We start from the raw sequence: 19,292 nt of genomic DNA, 5'->3' as shown, positions 1-19,292 counted from the left end.
AGCTAGTGTTTTTCTCTGTGCGGACGGCACTTCCGAGCAACAACTGGCTGCCTTGAAGCCCAGGATCAATCATGCAGCAGGCTGAGGCCTACTTGGAGCAAGTAGAAAATCTGATGTAGTGTGAATGTGGAGGCAGCAGGAGACTTTGCCGTCCACACAGCAGGGGAGCAGCTGACGTTACTGAACCCCACTAACACAGGAGCTAGTGTTTTTCTCTGTGTGGACAGCACTTCCGAGCAGCAACTGGCGATGTTGAAGCCCAGGGTCAATCAGGGTGTAGGCTGAGGCCTAATTTCATCAAGTTTAATATCTGTTGTAGACTACTACTGATTTTAAACGTGCTCCAACTAGGCTTCTGGCTCCACTCTGTCTCTAGTGTGGCGCCCTTGAGGCTTCAGTCACCACAGAGGTACTGCACCTTCTCCTAAGGTGTAGTGCCCCACCATCCAGGTAGGCTGGGAACTCCTTTCCGCATTCCAACACCTGCACCCCACACACAGGATAGTTCAGCAGGGACCCATCCATGCTTTTTGCTGGAAAGGTCATAGGGTGCCTTTTGTGGTCCCTGGCTTCGTAACACGAGAGGTGCTGGGGAGGTGGGTGGAGTTAGATATAAAAGAGAGGGAAGGTGTAGGATTTCGGGTCAGTCTGGGGTGAGTCCCAGAGCAGGCTGACAGCAGGTCAGCCTGAGAGGAGCTCAAGGCGGAGGATGGCAGTCAGTCAGCAGAGGCTGAGGACTGGTCTTAGTGGAACGAGCTCCCTAGGGAAGGAAGAGAAGGAGAAAGAGACGTAGACTGGAGACTACAGATTCCATAAGAGAGGTAGAACAGAACGGAACGAAGGAGAATAGAAGGACTGTGGGAAGCTGGTTGAAGAAAGATAGAGAACCCTTCCAGTCCAGAGAGCGCAAAGGCCGGGGCCCGGTCCCCGAGGTTGATTGGATCTTTATGTCCGGCAACAGACACCGGAGGAGTAGTGAGCCGCTAACGCCTTGCTCCCATCATAGACTTGGGACACAACAGCAACTGAATAGAGAGCCGGGACGCAGTGAGGAGTCCCCGAAGCAGGCTACAGCTGTCTGTCATACAAGTAAAGACTAGGAACACCAAGAGAGAGGCATTCCAGGGTAACTAAGTACTGGAGTGATTCGCACCTAAAGGCGCATTGGAGGAGTCGTTCAGTAAGGTACATATTGGCGGAGTGTGGAGGGGAGAATCCTATCCTGCCTGGAGGTTGGCTGGAGCCATGACCTGGAGAACACAGTGCGGAGGCAGGCAGGTGTGTGAACTGCAAACAGTGAGTAAAGCTTTGGAACCGCATGCTCTGGTGTCCTCCAGTTATTCCCGCACCACTACACTTGGGTACCAGCCTCCATACCATTCTGCGCCTCTCCTCATCCATTGCACCTACACTGCCCTGGGACTACAGCTCCACCTGTGGGGAGCTTTACCATCTCTGCTGCACCACACCATCAGTCCCAGCGGATCTGTATGCAGCGTTGGCTTACCATCTTACTTGCCAAACACCACGGGTGGCGTCACGAACTATTCATATAAACTTTAACACCATTAACGTCACCGCCATTGATATTGGGCACCCAGGGCCACGGACCGGGTCGCCGCTGCTGTGACACATTCCCGCCTTGACACCGGCCCGGTACTGAGTACCCCGCAGCCCTGGGTGTGCGAGGGCGACCCACTAGTATTTCCCCTGGCCTCCAACCCCGCCAGTTGCTGCTCAGAAGTGGCGTCTGCACAATCATCACTTGTTCCTGTGTTACTGGGGTTCAGTAACGTCAGCTGAACCCCTGATGTGTGTCCGGCAATGTCTCCTGCTCTGTCCACATTCCCACAACTAGCAGTGGGAATGTGGACAGAGCAGGAGACATTGCCGGACACACATCAGGGGTTCAGCTGACGTTACTGAACCCCAGTAACACAGGAACAAGTGTTGATTGTGCAGACGCCACTTCTGAGCAGCAACTGGCGGGGTTGGAGGCCAGGGGAAATACTAGAGACAGAGTGGAGCCAGAGGCCTAGTTGGAGCAAGTTTGAAATCAGTAGTAGCGTGAATGTGGAGGCAGCAGAAGACATTGCTGGACACACAGCAGGGGAGCAGCTGGCGTTACTGAACCCCACTAACACATGAGCTAGTGTTTTTCTCTGTGCAGACGGCACTTCTGAGCAACAACTGGCTGTGTTGAAGCCCAGGGATTACAGTTCAGGTGGTAGAAACATGAACACAACAGGAGACCTGGATACTGTTGCCAACCAATTATTTATTCTGGAAGAGGACTGGCAAATTCTGGTGAGATCCAGGCCTTGTTCATTTTCAGAAAAGTAAGCCGGTCAACGCTATCGGAGGATAGTCGCGTGCGACGGTCTGTTAGTACACCACCTGCGGCACTAAAGACGTGTTCCCATAATACACTGGCAGCAGGGCAAGCCAGCACCTCCAATGCATACTGGCTAAGCTCTGGCCATGTATCCAGCTTAGAGACCCAAAACTTGAAGGGGGAAGAGCCGTCTGGGAGTACACTGACAGGGCAAGACATGTAGTCTGACACCATCTGACGGAAGCGTTGCCTCCTGCTGACTGGAGCCGTCTGTGATGGTGTAGACATTTGTGGCGGGCACACAAAACTTTGCCACATTTGGGCCATACAGGTCTTGCCTTGTGCTGAGGCGCTGCCTCTGCTCCCTCTTTGTGCCGAGCTTCCTCCACTGCCTCGACACACAGAGCTGCTTTGTAAAGCACTAGCAGCACTGCTCTCGGGTGGAATGGAGAACATGATGGGCTGCACCAGTGTGTCTTGGTACTCCCGCATTTTTAGGCTCCTGGTTCAACGGTGTTATGAGGCTTTGTAAGTTGTTCCGGTAGCGAGGATCTTGGAGGGTGTACACCCAATAATCAGCCGTGTTGAGAATGTGGGCGATGCGGCGGTCGTTTCTCAGGCACTGCAGCATGAAATCAACCATGTGCTGCAGACTTCCAACTTGCCAAGAAAAGCTGTCCCCTGCTTGAGGCGTCATCTCTGCCTGCTCTGCATCACCCCACCCTCACTGTACATACTAGAGCATTGTGTACCTCCCTCCTCTGGAGAGAGGTCTTCCTCCTTCATTGACTCCTCCCCATCCTCCTCACAAAGTGTCCCCTGCCTAGGCCTTTGTGAGGAACCACGTAGCGCAGACTGTCCAGAAGCAGATGGCATTTGGGACTCCTCATCCTCCACCTCTTCCAAAACCTCCTCCCTTAGTGCTTGCAGTGTTTTTTGAAGCAGGCAGATAAGGGGGACAGTCATGCTGACTAGTGCATCATCTGCACTCGCCATCCGCGTGGAATCATCGAAGGCACGCAAAATGAGGCAGATGTCCTTCATAGAGGCCCACTCAGTGGTGCTGAAGTGTGACCGGCGAACAGTGCGACTTGTTTGCGCCTGATGCAGCTGGTACTCCATGACTGCTGCCTGCTGCTCACACAACCGCTCCAACATATGTAACATTGAATTCCACCTGGTGGGTAGGTCACATATGATGCGATGTTCCGGAAGGCGTAATCGGCGCTGCAGAGCTGCAATGCGCGATCTTGCCATGCTGGAACGCCGCAAGTGAGCGCACTCTATGCGGACCATGTGCAGCAGTGCATCAAGATCCGTATAATCCCTCAGAAAGCTCTGCACGACCAAGTTGAGCACATGTGCCAGACATGGGATGTGAGTGAGGTTGCCTAGGCCCAGAGCTGCCACCAGATTTTGGCCATTGTCACACACTACCAAGCCTGGCTGGAGATTCGCTGGCAGAAACCACATGTCGCTCTCCTGCTTGATGGCATTCCAGAGCTCCTGCGCTGTGTGGCTTCGATTCCCCAAAGAAATTAATTTCAGTAAGGCCTGTTGATGTTTGGCCACGGCTGTGCTCATATCGGTCGTAACAGGCTCCTGCAGCGCTGATTCTGAGGAACTGGAGTATAAGGAGTCAATGTGTACAGACTGGATTCCTGCAATCATTGGAGTTGGCAGAACACGTAAAGCGCCATTCTCAAGATCTGTACCCGGCTCCACAACATTGACCCAATGGGCAGTGAGGGAAAGGTATCGTGCCTGTCCATGGTTACTGGTCCACACATTGGTGGTCTGGTGGACCTTGCTACTGACGGCGTTTAGTAGCATATGTTTAATTTTTCCCTCCACATGCTTTTGCAGGGCAGGGACGGCTTCCCTGCTGAAATAAAAGCGGCTGGGCACGGTGTATTGTGGGACTGCCAATGCCATGAAGTTCCGGAAGGTGTCAGTCTCCACCAGCCTGAATGAGAGCATTTCAAGGAACAGTAATTTGGCAATGCCAGCATTCAGAGCCTGTGCTCGGGGATGGTTTGCCAAGTATGGCCGCCTTTTCTCCCATGCCTGTGCTACCGATGGCTGAAGAGTGGCCTAGGAGTGTGAGGATGACTGGGAACGTGGTGCTGTGGATGGAATGTCACAGGGTCTCCGGACAACAGTGCCAGAGGTTCTTCCATGGCGATCCTGTGAGGAAGCCGAACCAGCTGTGTGTGAGCTGGAGGAAGAAGCTACAACACGAGCTGAAGAGGTGGTAGGTGGTGCTGTAGGTTGGCCTACGTCTTCAGTGTGTCTCTGTAACTCCACCACGTGCTTGGTCCGCACATGTTTGCACATATTTGTGGTATTGAGGTTGCTGACATTTTTCCCTCTTTTGACTTTCTGATGACACAGCTTGCATTTGACAAAGCAAATGTCATCTGCAACTGTGTCAAAAAAGGACCACGCACTGCAAGTCTTGGGAGCGCCCTTTTTGGCTCTTGGAAGAGGAATGCTCCTAATGGGTGCCGAAGTGGAGGCTACAGGCAACCAAGTCTGCCCCATCCCTCTCCCTCCTGTTTTGGCCGTTCGGGGAATCTCTTCCTCAGAGCTGCTCCCACCACCTTCCTGTTCCTCACGCCATGATGGGTCAAGGACCTCATCATCTACACTCCCCTCTTCAAACACCTGCTTCTCCTGGGTAGTCTCATCAGCACTGTACGCACCAGAAAGTGGCACCTGAGTCTCGTCATCATCAGATGCGTACTGAGGTGTGCTGACCATAGGCACTGGCCCACCCGCCTCTTCAGATTCAGAGGGACAAAGCAGTTGTGCATCACTGCATACTTCCTCTTCTTCACATTCTTGAATGCTGCATTGCTGGCCCCCTCTTTCCAAGCCAACAGATTCAGAGAACAGAAGTAGAGACTGTGATGGCTCCTGTCCAGGGCTCTCTGACTGCCTGGGCAATTTGGCAGGTGGTTAAGAGACAGATGGTTGCTCTTCAGTGCTCTGGCCCTGAGAGGACGTGGAAGTCATTGAAGTCGATGCGTTAGCTGCCATCCTCCGACAACGGCTTCAATTTGTTCCTCCCGCAGCAGTGGGGTACGGCGAGGTCCTACAAAGCTGCGCATAAAGGACTGTTGCCTGCTAAAACTGGGGGATGCTGACTCACTGGTGCCCGCAGCAGGCACAGAATCCCCACATCCTCTCCCTGCAGAACCCCACGTCCTCTCCCTGCTGAAACTCCACGCCCACGTGCCTTACTCCCTGCCTTCTTCATCTTGGTAGACTGATAAAGATAGGCAGAAAAGTACAAAGGGGGGGCTTAGTGTTCTTATTCCTGAACAGCTGGTAACAGGTATAAGAAACACTAATTTTATAAAGTGTGTGGACTACACTTTAATATGAGCTAATGTGGCCTACACAACTGTCAAGTGGAGTGTTTGGTGAACTTTATTTTGTTTTGTTTTTTTTCAAAAAAACAAAAAGGATGTGACCAAAGATGTGAAAGCGACAGTATCACAAACTTTTTGGAGCTATTACAATGCAAGAAGGTAACCTACAATGCAAAAGATGAGGCTCCAAAAAATAGGGTAACACTAATCTGGCTACGGCTGAAGGGCACAAGTCAGAAAAAAGGCTCCTCTATCTACTTCTATATAGTGTTTGCAACCAACCAATGTAGATGGATATGGATGGATGCACACTAATAGGAGAAGAAAAAATGAGCTGCAATAAAAGAAAAATATGTGTGAGGCAGTGACGCACGCTGAGCGGCCTACAAGCATACGTAGTTGTAGGACACACTACAGCGTGAGCTGCACTCACACACAGAGACCTCTCAGACAGCTGTGAACAGTGCAGATAAGTGGGCACTAGCACTGAAAGGCTGCAGAGAGGCTCCGCTGTGTACTCCTAGAGTGTTTGCAACCACCGTATGGGGATACGGATGGATGCACACTAATAGGAGAATGAAAAATGAGCAGCAAAATAAGAACAATATGTATGAGGCAGTGACGCACGCTGAGCGGCCTACAACCAGACGTAGCTGTAGGACACACTACAGTGTGAGCTGCACTCACACACAGAGACCTCTCAGACAGCCGTGAACAGTGCAGATAAGTGGGCACTAGCACTGAAAGGCTGCAGAGAGGCTCCGCTGTCTACTCCTATATAGTGTTTGCAACCAACCAATGTATATGGATATGGATGGATGCACACTAATAGGAGAATAAAAAATGAGCTGCAATAAAAGAAAAATATGTATGAGGCAGTGACGCACGCTGAGCGGCCTACAACCAGACGTAGCTGCAAGACACACTACAGCGTGAGCTGCACTCACACACACAGAGACCTCTCAGACAGCTGTGAACACTGCTACAAGGCAAAAGAAAGCTACAGTAGTGGATTATGTAGCCTGGGTAAAGCACACTATGATTGTGAAAAACGCTATCTCTAACTGTCACTCAGAGTCTTGAACAGCAGCCTGTCCCTAACTGAATTCACAGCAAGAGTGAACCCGAAATGGCGGCGGCTTTTATAGTACATCATGACGTCATTTCAGCAGCCAATCACAGCCATGCCATTAGTTAACATGCCTACATGCCTAACAGGATGTGCCCACAATTCTGAGGATTGTCATTGGCTGAAACAAATCAAACTGGCTCATAGTATTATGGGAACTTCCGATTCCAGTATTCGATTTGCTAAAAGTATCGGAACTCAGTATCGGAATGCTCAACACTATTTATTACATCAATAATTAAGTAAAATTGACCTTTCAGCAATATTCTCCAGGCCAGTCTGAATACGGCCATTCTAAACATGTAGAGTTTATTTTTTACTAGTTCAGTAATGAAGAAAATTAGGAAAGTAAAAAAAGGTTGCACAGTGCTGCTGAGACGCATAACTTTATTTATCCGATAATAGATTTGTGTTTTTTGGGCTTCTGACATTATTAGTTTTTACAATGTAAGGTTCTTATGAAGTTTTGATTGATTTTTATTGTATTTATTTAGGTGTTGTGCAGACCAAAAAAATGACATCATTCAAATGTTAGCTTTTCTTAAAAAAAAAAAAAATTGTTATGTCTTTTTTTAACCTGTAATTAGAGTTGAGCGATACCGTCCGATACTTCAAAGTATCGTATCGGATGGTATCGGCCGATCTTTAAAAAAAGTATCGGTATCGCCGATTCCGATACCGGAAGTCCCATTCAAGTCTATGGGACTTCCGGTATCGGAATAAGAAAAACCCTTTCCTGCCCTTGTACAGCCTCTCTGGGGTCTGTACGGGCCTTTCGGGGGGCTGTGCCGGCCTGCCAGGGGGTCTGTGCAGGCTCCGGTGGTCTGTGCCGGCCTGCCGGTGGTCTGTGCAGGCTCCGGGGGGCTGTGCCGGCCTGCCGGGGGGCTGTGCCGGCCTGCCGGGGGGCTGTGCCGGCCTGCCGGGGGGCTGTGCAGGCTCCGGGGGGCTGTGCCGGCCTGCCGGGGGGCTGTGCCGGCCTGCCGGGGGGCTGTGCCGGCCTGCCGGTGGTCTGTGCAGGCTCCGGGGGTCTGTGCAGGCATCGTCCGATGGGACTACAAGTCCCATCGGGCGATGCCTGCTACCATGACAGTGATTGACACATTAGCCAATGATGGGACAGTAGTAGTCCCATCATCCGGCTAATGTGTTAAATGTAAAAAAAAAAAAAAAAAAAAAAAATTACATGCTACATACATACAACATGCATACTACATACATGCTACATTCATACTACATAAATACTACATGCAACATACATACTACATATATACTACATGCATGCTACATACATACTGCATGCTACATACATACCACATATATACTACATACATACTACATGCATGCTACATGCTACATACATAACACATATATACTACATGCATGCTACATACATACTACATGCTACATACTACATGCATGCTACATACATACTACATATATACTACATGCATGCTACATACATACTACATGCTACATACATACTACATATATACTACATGCATGCTACATACATACTACATGCTACATACATACTACATATATACTACATGCATGCTACATACATACTACATGCTACATACATACTACATATATACTACATACATACTACATGGGAAATTCCCACACAGCAATGGCATAAAGTGAGACTAGGGACTTTTTTTTTTTAAGTGGCGGAGGAATACAGTGCGGAAGGATACCTACCTTCCGTCATTGGATTCCTGCAGCCCGTAGAGAACGGCAGCATCATCTGATGCTGCAGTTCTCTACCCAAGATCGTCGTGGGACACACTCGTGGACTGCTTCGGATCGTGGGTGAGTATTTTTGTGGTTTGTTATGTTAATATTTATCCCGGAAAAGACAATGGCTTCGGGGAACAATGTGACAAGTATTGGTAAGTATGTTACTCTATGTTATATGTACTGTATGTCTATGTATGTATTGTATGAATGTATTGTATGTATGTAGTATATATGTGGTATGTATGTAGCATGTAGTATGTATGTAGCATGTATGTAGCATGTAGTATGTATGTGGTATGTATGTAGCATGCATGTAGTATGTATGTAGCATGCATGTAGTATGTATGTAGCATGTATGTAGTATGTATGTAGTATGTATGTAGTATGTATGTAGCATGTATGTAGTATGTATGTAGTATATATGTAGTATGTATGTAGCATGTAGTATGTATGTAGCATGCATGTAGTATATATGTAGTATGTATGTAGCATGCATGTAGTATATATGTAGTATGTATGTAGTATGTATGTAGCATGCAGTATGTATGTAGCATGTATGTAGTATGTATGTAGTATATATGTAGTATGTATGTAGTATGTATGTAGTATGTATGTAGCATGCAGTATGTATGTAGCATGTATGTAGTATGTATGTAGTATATATGTAGTATGTATGTAGCATGCATGTAGTATGTATGTAGTATGTATGTAGCATGCAGTATGTATGTAGCATGTATGTAGTATGTATGTAGTATATATGTAGTATGTATGTAGCATGCATGTAGTATGTATGTAGTATGTATGTAGCATGCAGTATGTATGTAGCATGTATGTAGTATGTATGTAGTATATATGTAGTATGTATGTAGCATGCATGTAGTATGTATGTAGTATGTATGTAGCATGCAGTATGTATGTAGCATGTATGTAGTATGTATGTAGTATATATGTAGTATGTATGTAGCATGCATGTAGTATGTATGTAGCATGCATGTAGTATGTATGTAGTATTTTTTTTTTTTTTTTTTTTTTTTTTTTTTAACATTTAACACATTAGCCGGATGATGGGACTACTACTGTCCCATCATTGGCTAATGTGTCAATCACTGTCATGGTAGCAGGCATCGCCCGATGGGACTTGTAGTCCCATCGGACGATGCTTGCACAGACCCCCGGACATCAGCACAGCCCCCCGGCAGGCCGGCACAGCCCCCCGGCAGGCCGGTACAGACCCCCACAGGGTGCACAGACCACCGGCAGGCCGGCACAGCCCCCCGGCAGGCCGGTACAGACCCCGGGCAGTCCACACAGCCCCCCGGCAGGCCGGCACAGCCCCCCGGCAGGCCGGCAGAGACCCCCGGAAGGCCCGAAATGACGGCGCATCATGATGCGCACACACCGCGCATCATGATGACGTCAGGCCGTCAATCAACTGAACTTCCGATTCCGATGCCGAATTCCGATATTGAAAAAATATCGGAAGTCGGTATCGGAATTCCGATACAGCAAGTATCGGCCGATACCCGATACTTGCGGTATCGGAATGCTCAACACTACCTGTAATCATCTGCCTGCTTGTTATATGCACTGCAGTTGTCTAGAATTGCAGTATTTAGTAAAAACAATAATCGCCTACGAAGCAAAGCCAAAGAATAAGCTTGAAGAAACAATATGGAAGCCACAGGGACAGATTCTCCCAGTGGTGGCTGCAGACAGACAGAATGTTATCAACTTATCATACATGCTATTGTGTATCTCTGTATACAGGGAGCTCCCCCTACTGGTGGCTACAGACAGGATCTTATCATGTATCTCTGTATACAGGGAGCTCCCCTTAGTGGTGACTGCAGACAGGATCTTATGTATCTTTGTATACAGGGAGCTCCCCCTATTGGTGACTGCAGACAGGATCTTATCATGTATCTGTATACAGGGAGCTCCCCGTAGTGGTGGCTGCAGACAGGATCTTATCATGTATCTATGTATACAGGGAGGTCCCACTAGTGGTGGCTGCAGACAGGATCTTATGTATCTCTGTATACAGGGAGCTCCCCCTAGTGGTGGCTACAGACAGGATCTAATCATGTATCTCTGTATACAGGGAGCTCCTCCTAGTGGTGGCTACAGACAGGATCTTATCATGTATCTCTGTATACAGGGAGCTCCCCCTAGTGGTGGCTGCAGACAGGATCTTATCATGTATCTATGTATACAGGGAGTTCCCCCTAGTGGTGACTGCAGACAGGATCTTATGTATCTCTGTATACAGAGAGCTCTCCCTAGTGGTGGCTACAGACAGGATCTTATCATGTATCTCTGTGTACAGGGAGCTCCCCCTAGTGGTGGCTGCAGACAGGATCTTATTTTTCTCTGTATACAGGGAGATCCCCCTAGTGGTGGCTGCAGACAGGATCTTATGTATCTCTGTATACAGGGAGCTCCCCCTAGTGGTGACTGCAGACAGGATCTTATCATGTATATCTGTATACAGGGAGCTCCCCCTAGTGGTGGCTGCAGACAGGATCTTATCATGTATCTCTGTATACAGGGAGCTCCCCCTAGTGGTGGCTGCAGACAGGATCTTATGTATCTCTGTATACAGGGAGCGCCCCCTAGTGGTGACTGCAGACAGGATCTTATCATGTATCTCTGTACACAGGGAGCTCCCCCTAGTGGTGGCTACAGACAGGATCTTATCATGTATCTCTGTATACAGGGAGCTCCCCCTAGTGGTGGCTGCAGACAGGATCTTATCATGTATCTCTGTATACAGGGAGCTCCCCCTAGTGGTGGCTGCAGACAGGATCTTATCATGTATCTATGTATACAGGGAGATCCCCCTAGTGGTGACTGCAGACAGGATCTTATGTATCTCTGTATACAGGGAGCTCCCCCTAGTGGTGGCTGCAGACAGGATCTTATCATGTATCTCTGTATACAGGGAGCTTCCCCTAGTGGTGACTGCAGACAGGATCTTATCATGTATATCTGTATACAGGGAGCTCCCCCTAGTGGTGGCTGCAGACAGGATCTTATCATGTATCTCTGTATACAGGGAGCTCCCCCTAGTGGTGGCTGCAGACAGGATCTTATCATGTATCTCTGTATACAGGGAGCTCCCCCTAGTGGTGGCTGCAGACAGGATCTTATGTATCTCTGTATACAGGGAGCTTCCCCTAGTGGTGACTGCAGACAGGACCTTATCATGTATATCTGTATACAGGGAGCTCCCCCTAGTGGTGGCTGCAGACAGGATCTTATGTATCTCTGTACACAGGGAGCTCCCCCTAGTGGTGGCTGCAGACAGGATCTTATGTATCTCTGTATACAGGGAGCGCCCCCTAGTGGTGGCTGCAGACAGGATCTTATCATGTATCTCTGTATACAGGGAGCTCCCCCTAGTGGTGGCTGTAGACAGGATCTTATGTATCTCTGTATACAGGGAGCTCCCCCTAGTGGTGGCTGCAGACAGGATCTTATGTATCTCTGTATACAGGGAGCTCCCCCTAGTGGTGGCTGCAGACAGGATCTTATCATGTATCTCTGTAAACAGGGAGCTCCCCCTAGTGGTGGCTGCAGACAGGATCTTATGTATCTCTGTATACAGGGAGCTCCCCCTAGTGGTGGCTGCAGACAGGATCTTATGTATCTCTGTATACAGGGAGCTCTCCCTACTGGAGACTGAAGACAGAATAGTGTTAATACTTGTGCTATAATAAACATTTCTTATTAGCCTCTCAGAGAATATAATAAGAATAACACTAATGGATATGCTTTGTTGTTTTCATTACCTCCAATAGGAGTTTCCAATGTGGCTTTGTTATATTCTCCTCCTCCTACAGATGTGAATCCTCGGAGATGAAATGTGTAGTTGGTCCCGTGTTGAAGATTAATGTTGTACCGGGTGACATTGGGGGGGAATCGCTCAGTCACATTTATTGAGAAGGAACAATTGTAATCTCTCCAGGCCATGATGTTCAGCTGTAGGAGACAGAAGAGAAAGAAGAAAAAGTCGCGATGTGGAGTGATATTGTGAGAGGAGCAGAGACCGTGTGTGACTGTACATGTCATCCGGGCCCCGGTGCTCAGGGGTCAGGAGCACGGACACTCTACATATGGCCACTCCAGGTTTTGGGATGATTGTGGCTAATCTGCGATGCTCAGGTGTGAGGGAGTCGAGCGTTCACCCGCTGACGCACTCTATGCTCCTGGAAATCTGCTGTGAGTGCAGCTGGATTTGTCTGGGACGCTGTGCACTCGGTGCGGCTCTCGAGTTAGCATTTACCCGTGCAGTTAGTGGCCGGCACCTCAGGATTTTTTTTCGCATTATTGGTGTATTATGTTTCTATATATATATACAGGGCAAATAAAACTGGTTGTGACTGGTTGCATCAAATTTGCCCGGTGCAGAACTCCTTCTTGCCGTGCCCATGAGCCCCTAGAGGCGGCGATCACCTCACCTAATCTCCTGAACTGTCATATGTCTAGACCCAGACTAACACAGAGCAGTACACGGAGCAGATCATTAAAGGAATGTCAGTGGATCTGTTTCCAGGTTTTACTATACTTTATAGATCTCTTCAACCTGATGATGCTGCTGTTCTTACACTGAAAATCCATACAGTAATGGCTGAACAATCCTTTATGTAAACTTCTCTGCTCCTTCCATTACTACATGCTCTGCGTGCAGGTAGAATATGCAGAGCATAAAGCAGGGGTCTAGGTCTACATCTCCTGAGGCATGAGCAGACGACAGCAATGGCTGACCTCCTCTATCAGACGGACTACGATTAATCGAAAGATCAGATGAGCAGACGCTCTGTGACCTAGCAATCGATGGGATCAATAAGGGCAGCGTCAGCTCTGTAGAATAAGGCTCCTAATGACCACCGTTGGAAGGAGTAGTGGTGGTCCGTAAGAGGTTAGGACTTCTACCCCTCAGTCTTTGTGCATTTCCTTTTTTCTCAGTAATTTGTACTTTATAATAATCCTTCTCCCTCTGTATTAATTCTCTGCTGACTGTTTCCTGCTGAACTGTCATACACTGGAGGAAATCTGAGGAGGCGGAGCTACAGGAAGAGGGAGGGAGCAGCATGGACCAATGATGATACAGGGGGTGTGTCTTAGACTACACTGGACCTCTGCAGGTCCTGCATGTAAAAGGCTCCTATATACATTACAGTGAATCTAGCTGAACCGGGCAACCATCTAATGTGAAGGTGGACCTTCCAACCTCACCAACAGATGATGGAAGAGAGATGGAGCAGACAGCTCTTAGTCTCAAAGTCCATTGTGTTTTGTTCTAGCTAGCAATATCCTCCTGCTTGGATGACTGCAAAGAAGCCAAGGGGTCTGGACAAGGAAGAGGGGTCTAGAGGAGGATGAGGACATTTTGAAGATGACCAAGGGGAAGGTGAGGTCAAGAGGGGTGTGGGTGTAGAGGAGGAGCACAGAGGAGGAGGAGCGTGGATGGGTAGGATATGTATTTTTACAGTGAAGAGTTTTGTTTTTTCTCATTTTTATTTATTACATAACTTCTTTAAGCTCAAAAGTTACTAAAAATTAGCTGGAAAAGTTGAATTCACTTTATGAATAAATCCCTAAATACAATAAAAACTGAGATGGGGCTAGAAGCAAATGTGGCTAATGTAGACGCGCCTCAAGGCCACGGTAGGCCCGCTCCAGCTCCTTCATACCTGCGGAAGAGGATCATCCCAACTTAGGAGCTTCCCGCTATTGGCTTGATATTCTGAGGCTTCTGTGTCTACTACAACGCTCAGAAATGAAGGACATAAACCAATATGGTGCTGTAAGTCTCCAGCTTCAGTGTTTTATAAGAGAATTTCTGCGCAGATCAGGTCAGTTTCATTAAGACCACAGATGTCTTACCTCAAATCCAGTGATGATCCCCTTGTCACTATCCAGCCTCCAGACGATTGTACCGTCCTCCATGCTGGGCGTCCGCACAATCTCCGGCGCTCCGGGGACTGTAGAGAAAAGGAGATGTCATCCTCACTATCTAGCGATGTCTTACTGGACGACATCTGATAACCATTCACAGTGGCCTATGGAGGAAAGAACCTGTGCCACCAGGTGAGGCCTCCAAATCGCAGGAGATGTCCACCTCTGGACTTGTGCGCTCGCTGGGGCTGGCTTCACCATGGACAGAATTCCATTTCCTATCATTATGACCTTCATGCCTCGCCATAAATAGATATATTCTATCACTGTGTTCAGTCTGTTCGCTCTTCTGCACCATCTGCTGCCCAGCATGAGAACCATATCCCTCCAGAGACAAGGAAAAGAGGAGAGCGAGGAGCAGTGGACCTGGGCGATGTAATCTGTGAGTATGATATGTCACATAAGCAGGGAATAAACCTAATAAACCACACAATGGCAGTCACATGACTGTTGGTGAGGACGCCGTACAGAGTGAGACATCACATTACTAAGTGACTGATCTTGGTATTGTCGATGTTCCGGTGGGCGTCCTACCTCACTCCATACCCCTACACAAACAATTCCTCCCCTGAATGAAGACACTAACACCAAATATGGGATAATAATTGGCCATAGCTTCCTTTATTAAAAAACATACAAATATTTAACAGTAGATAAATAACACGGGAAGGGTCCTTGAAGCTCGAAGATCTGGTGATTAAGTAACTGACCATAGCTTACTCCCAGCCGTTACCCCACTGGATCAGGAGCACCAAATACCCCGAAGGGTTCCATTGTCCACTTACTGTAACCCCAGGGATCCAGCCAAATATTGCCAAAATCCCCCCAAAATCACCAGACCAGAAAACCAAAATGTAACACCAACTGAGGAATCCATATACCCATGGATCCCCCAGACCAATTTATCAACAACTTCAAGGACCCCCCTAAACCGCAGCATGGCCACCATGACCCAAAACAAAGTTCCCTAAAGCCAACCCATCTGACAAAACAAAATAAGGGCGGGCGGGAGTGCTCCCGCGGACTCTGGAGCGGGAAATGCCTAAACCCCCTCCCTCAGCTCGCCTATAAAACCCCCTTTTTGCATACCCCACCCCAATAATTCTATCCACACCCCCTCCAACCCCCTGTCATGCCGGCCTTTGCCTACACCGTGGGGGGAGAGGCAGCTTGCTCCGGACAGTACTTTTACACTAGTGATGAGCGGACATGCTTGGATAAAGTCTTATCTGAGCATGCTCGGGTGTTATTCGAGCATCTTGTAGTGCTCGTGTATTATGTTCCTGTCTACATGATTAGACAGCCTCAACACATGCAGGGATTGCCTGTTTGTTAGGGAATCCCCACATGTCCTGTGTCTAACAGCCTCGAATCATGCAGCCGCAGGGACTCGAACATAGTGTACGAGCACTCCCAGTGTGTGTGCTCCGGGAAGACGATGTCCGAGCACATTCACTCATCACTAATTTACATGTGATTTTTTAAAGCCCAACTGTATTTTCAATCAACTTTTCAGAATCAGCTGTCCTGTGTGAGTACAGGAGGAATAACACTGTTCCGTACATTATATGATTTGTATTCTGCATTTTCACCAGTTTTTCCTCTCGGATAGCTTCATTTATAATTTGCAAGCCACTCAGAGCTGGCAGAAGGAGAGAGATGGATTTATGTTCTTCACTACTTTTTTTTTTTAACTTTATAGTATACAGAAACAAGCAGCAGCATGAAATACTCAGCTGTGTTTCTGTGACTCCAGCACTAGAGTGAGGTAAAAGAGTTGTTAGAAAGCTCAGCACAATCTTTGTGTCTCTCCCTGCCTGTTTCCTCACTCTGCTGAGCAAAGAGAAACAAGACAGCAGCAGCTTGGAGGAAATAAACCGCAGTACTGAGCTATGTGGCTCTGACTCCAGCTCTGGAGCCAGATTACATACTAGATAAACATCTCAGCATGATCTTTCTGTATCTCTCTGCTTGTTTTTGTGTCTGATAAGTGGATGAGCTGATTTCCCTGATAAGATATATTACCAAGTTCATCATATTTGCCTGTACTACTGATTTATGCAACTTTTATTGAAAGTACGGTTCTTATTTAAACATTACAGAAAACTCCTGGAAAAGTTTTTTCTGGAACCAGGAATTGGGGCTAAAATCATTATTCCATTATCCATAAGTTTCTTCACATGTACTGATTGCAGTGATTCTGTGCGCGCAGAAGGGCAGCCCGATAATCGCCCTGTGACGGTAAGATCTCGCACCGCACCATGGGCTCTGGCAAAACTGTGACTGGTGCGTTACGGGTCATGTGCAGACAGAGGTGACGGCGGAGTGACGAGAGAAGGATGGCCATGAAGCCCATATAATGATAAGGAGTGCCCCAGGAATGAGCGATAGGTGAGCATGGTATGTTGGAGCTCAGAGTCCGGTAACAGCGCTGCCTGTGAGGTGGGCGCTATGAATCATGGCCCATGTGGATTCCAGCAGACCACTAGAAGTCAACAACTGAGCTTGCGACAGTGGCTTCAGAGAGCCAAGAGCAGAGGTCAGACTCTGGGATCTGACACTTGTCCATGATACATTGTGAGATAGTGTGATGTATGAGGGCCGGGGTACAGATATCAGGGCAGTGTGCGGTGGTCTCACCATGGCCCATGTGGATTCCAGCAGACCACTAGAAGTCAACAACTGAGCGTGCCACGGTGGCTTCAGAGAGCCAAGAGCAGAGGTCAGACTCTGGGATCTGACACTTGTCCATGATACATTGTCAGATAGTGTGATGTATGAGGGCCGGGGTACAGATATCAGGGCAGTGTGCGGTGGTCTCACCTGACTCCCCAGTACTGATGGTTAATGTCTTCAGATGGAGGGATGACCGACCCGAGACTCGTGTAACGAGGAATTCATATTGTGTAACTGGCTCCAGACCGGAGAAGGTCACCTCTTTTCCAATCTGACATCCTTTATAGGCCCTGCTGAGGTATATACAGGAGGAGATATAAGAGGTCCAGGGGTTGTGGCACTGATCCGGGGAGCACCTGATGCGCAGGCTGACACTGGTGGAGGTCACCTCCAGGACCGTCACATTCACTCCTAACAAAACAGAGAAAGATTCATGTAAGATCTTACATCATCCATAGAAGTGATGTCAAGCAGATAATGACCCTCATCAGTGTACAAGGAGGGCTGCGGACCCCAATATACAGACAGCAGGGACATCTCCGCTCCGTCATATATCTGGACTTACAGGGGCTTCTCCCAAAATCAGAATATCATCAAAAAGTGAATTTATTTCAGTTCTTCACTACAGACAGTGCCTCTCCTCTATTCTCTAGAGTCATTACACACAGAGTGATCTATCTCACGGGTTTATTTCTGGTAATGTTGATGATTATGGCTCACAGCCAATGAGAACCCAAAAGTCATTATCTCAGTAAATTAGAATACTTTATAACACCAGCGTGAAAAATGATTGTAAAATCTGAAATGTATGACAAGTAAATGCACTCGATACTTGGTCAGGGCTCCTTCTGCATCAATTACTGCATCAGTGCAGTGTGGCATAGAGGCGATCAGCCTGTGGCGCTGCTGAGGGGTTATGGAAGCCCAGGTTGCTTTGATAGCAGCCTTCAGCTCGTCTGCATAGTTGGGTCTGGTGTCTCTCATCTTCCTCTTGACAATACTACATAGATTCTCTATGGGGGTCTATGCGCCTCTGTCACAATAGATTGTGGCTGATGGAGCAGGGAGTCAGCTGTAATTCACACTCGTTGTGTTTTCCGTCCACTACTCACTTCTAACAGTCATAGCAAGCTGTATGGGCGGCCATGAGGGGGTTAAAGTAGAGCTGGACTGACCATCAGGCAAATGTGAGAGGTGTCAGACAGTTTTGGGCTGCAAAAACTTGGACAATACCTGAGGACAACTGATACTAGCTGTGCCAGAACAGAGCGCCATTGCTTCCCTACCTACCCCACTTATTCCGGATGGCTACAGGCTACCTCCGGACTGTTGGAGACCGGCCCCATATAGGGGACACCGGGCCGTGCAGAGACATCATTGCATCACTCTGACCACTGCTTGATGAGATAAATGAGGACACAGTGGCTGAAGAGGACGGGAGCAAGGTGTGCTGGGGTGTGTAGGATTTTATTAAATTATACTGTATGTAGGGGGCCGTCATACTGTATGTAAGGGGCCATCATAGTGTATATAGGGGGCCATCATGCTGGATGTAAGGGGCCATCATAGTGTATGTAAGGGGCCATCATAGTGTATGTAGGGGGCCATCATAGTGTATGTAGGGGGCCATCATAGTGTATGTAGGGAGCCATCATAGTGTATGTAGAGGGCCATCATAGTGTATGTAGGGGGCCATCATAGTGTATGTAGAGGGCCGTCATACTGTATGTAAGGGGCCATCATAGTGTATATAGGGGGCCATCATGCTGGATGTAAGGGGCCATCATAGTGTATGTAAGGGGCCATCATAGTGTATGTAGGGGGCCATCATAGTGTATGTAGGGGGCCATCATAGTGTATGTAGGGAGCCATCATAGTGTATGTAGAGGGCCATCATAGTGTATGTAGGGGGCCATCATAGTGTATGTAGGGGGCCATCATAGTGTATGTAGGGGGCCATCATAGTGTATGTAGGGGGCCATCATAGTGTATGTAGGGGGCCATCATAGTGTATGTAGGGGGCCATCATAGTGTATGTAGGGGGCCATCATAGTGTATGTAGGGGGCCATCATA

At 48.1% G+C, this 19,292-nt stretch overlaps 1 protein-coding gene across 1 annotated transcript in view; it reads right to left on the bottom strand.

Moving 5' to 3' along the window:
* The window catches only part of LOC141074884 (receptor-type tyrosine-protein phosphatase T-like), a 336,227-nt gene that overhangs the window by 194,757 nt on the left and 122,178 nt on the right, over positions 1-19,292 (bottom strand). The window contains exons 8-10 of the mRNA XM_073562192.1: positions 17,366-17,629; positions 14,471-14,568; positions 12,373-12,562 (exon numbers count right to left, since the gene is read on the bottom strand). Coding sequence (XP_073418293.1) covers positions 12,373-12,562; positions 14,471-14,568; positions 17,366-17,629 — 552 coding nt within the window. The remainder of the gene's footprint in view (positions 1-12,372; positions 12,563-14,470; positions 14,569-17,365; positions 17,630-19,292) is intronic.

The sequence above is a fragment of the Dendrobates tinctorius genome, unplaced genomic scaffold, assembly GCF_039654945.1.
Source record: "Dendrobates tinctorius isolate UK_male_01 unplaced genomic scaffold, ASM3965494v1 ptg000342l, whole genome shotgun sequence".
Classification (NCBI taxonomy): domain Eukaryota; kingdom Metazoa; phylum Chordata; class Amphibia; order Anura; family Dendrobatidae; genus Dendrobates; species Dendrobates tinctorius.
Note: the sequence above shows the minus strand (reverse complement) of the source record. Positions and strands in the feature narration are given on the sequence as shown.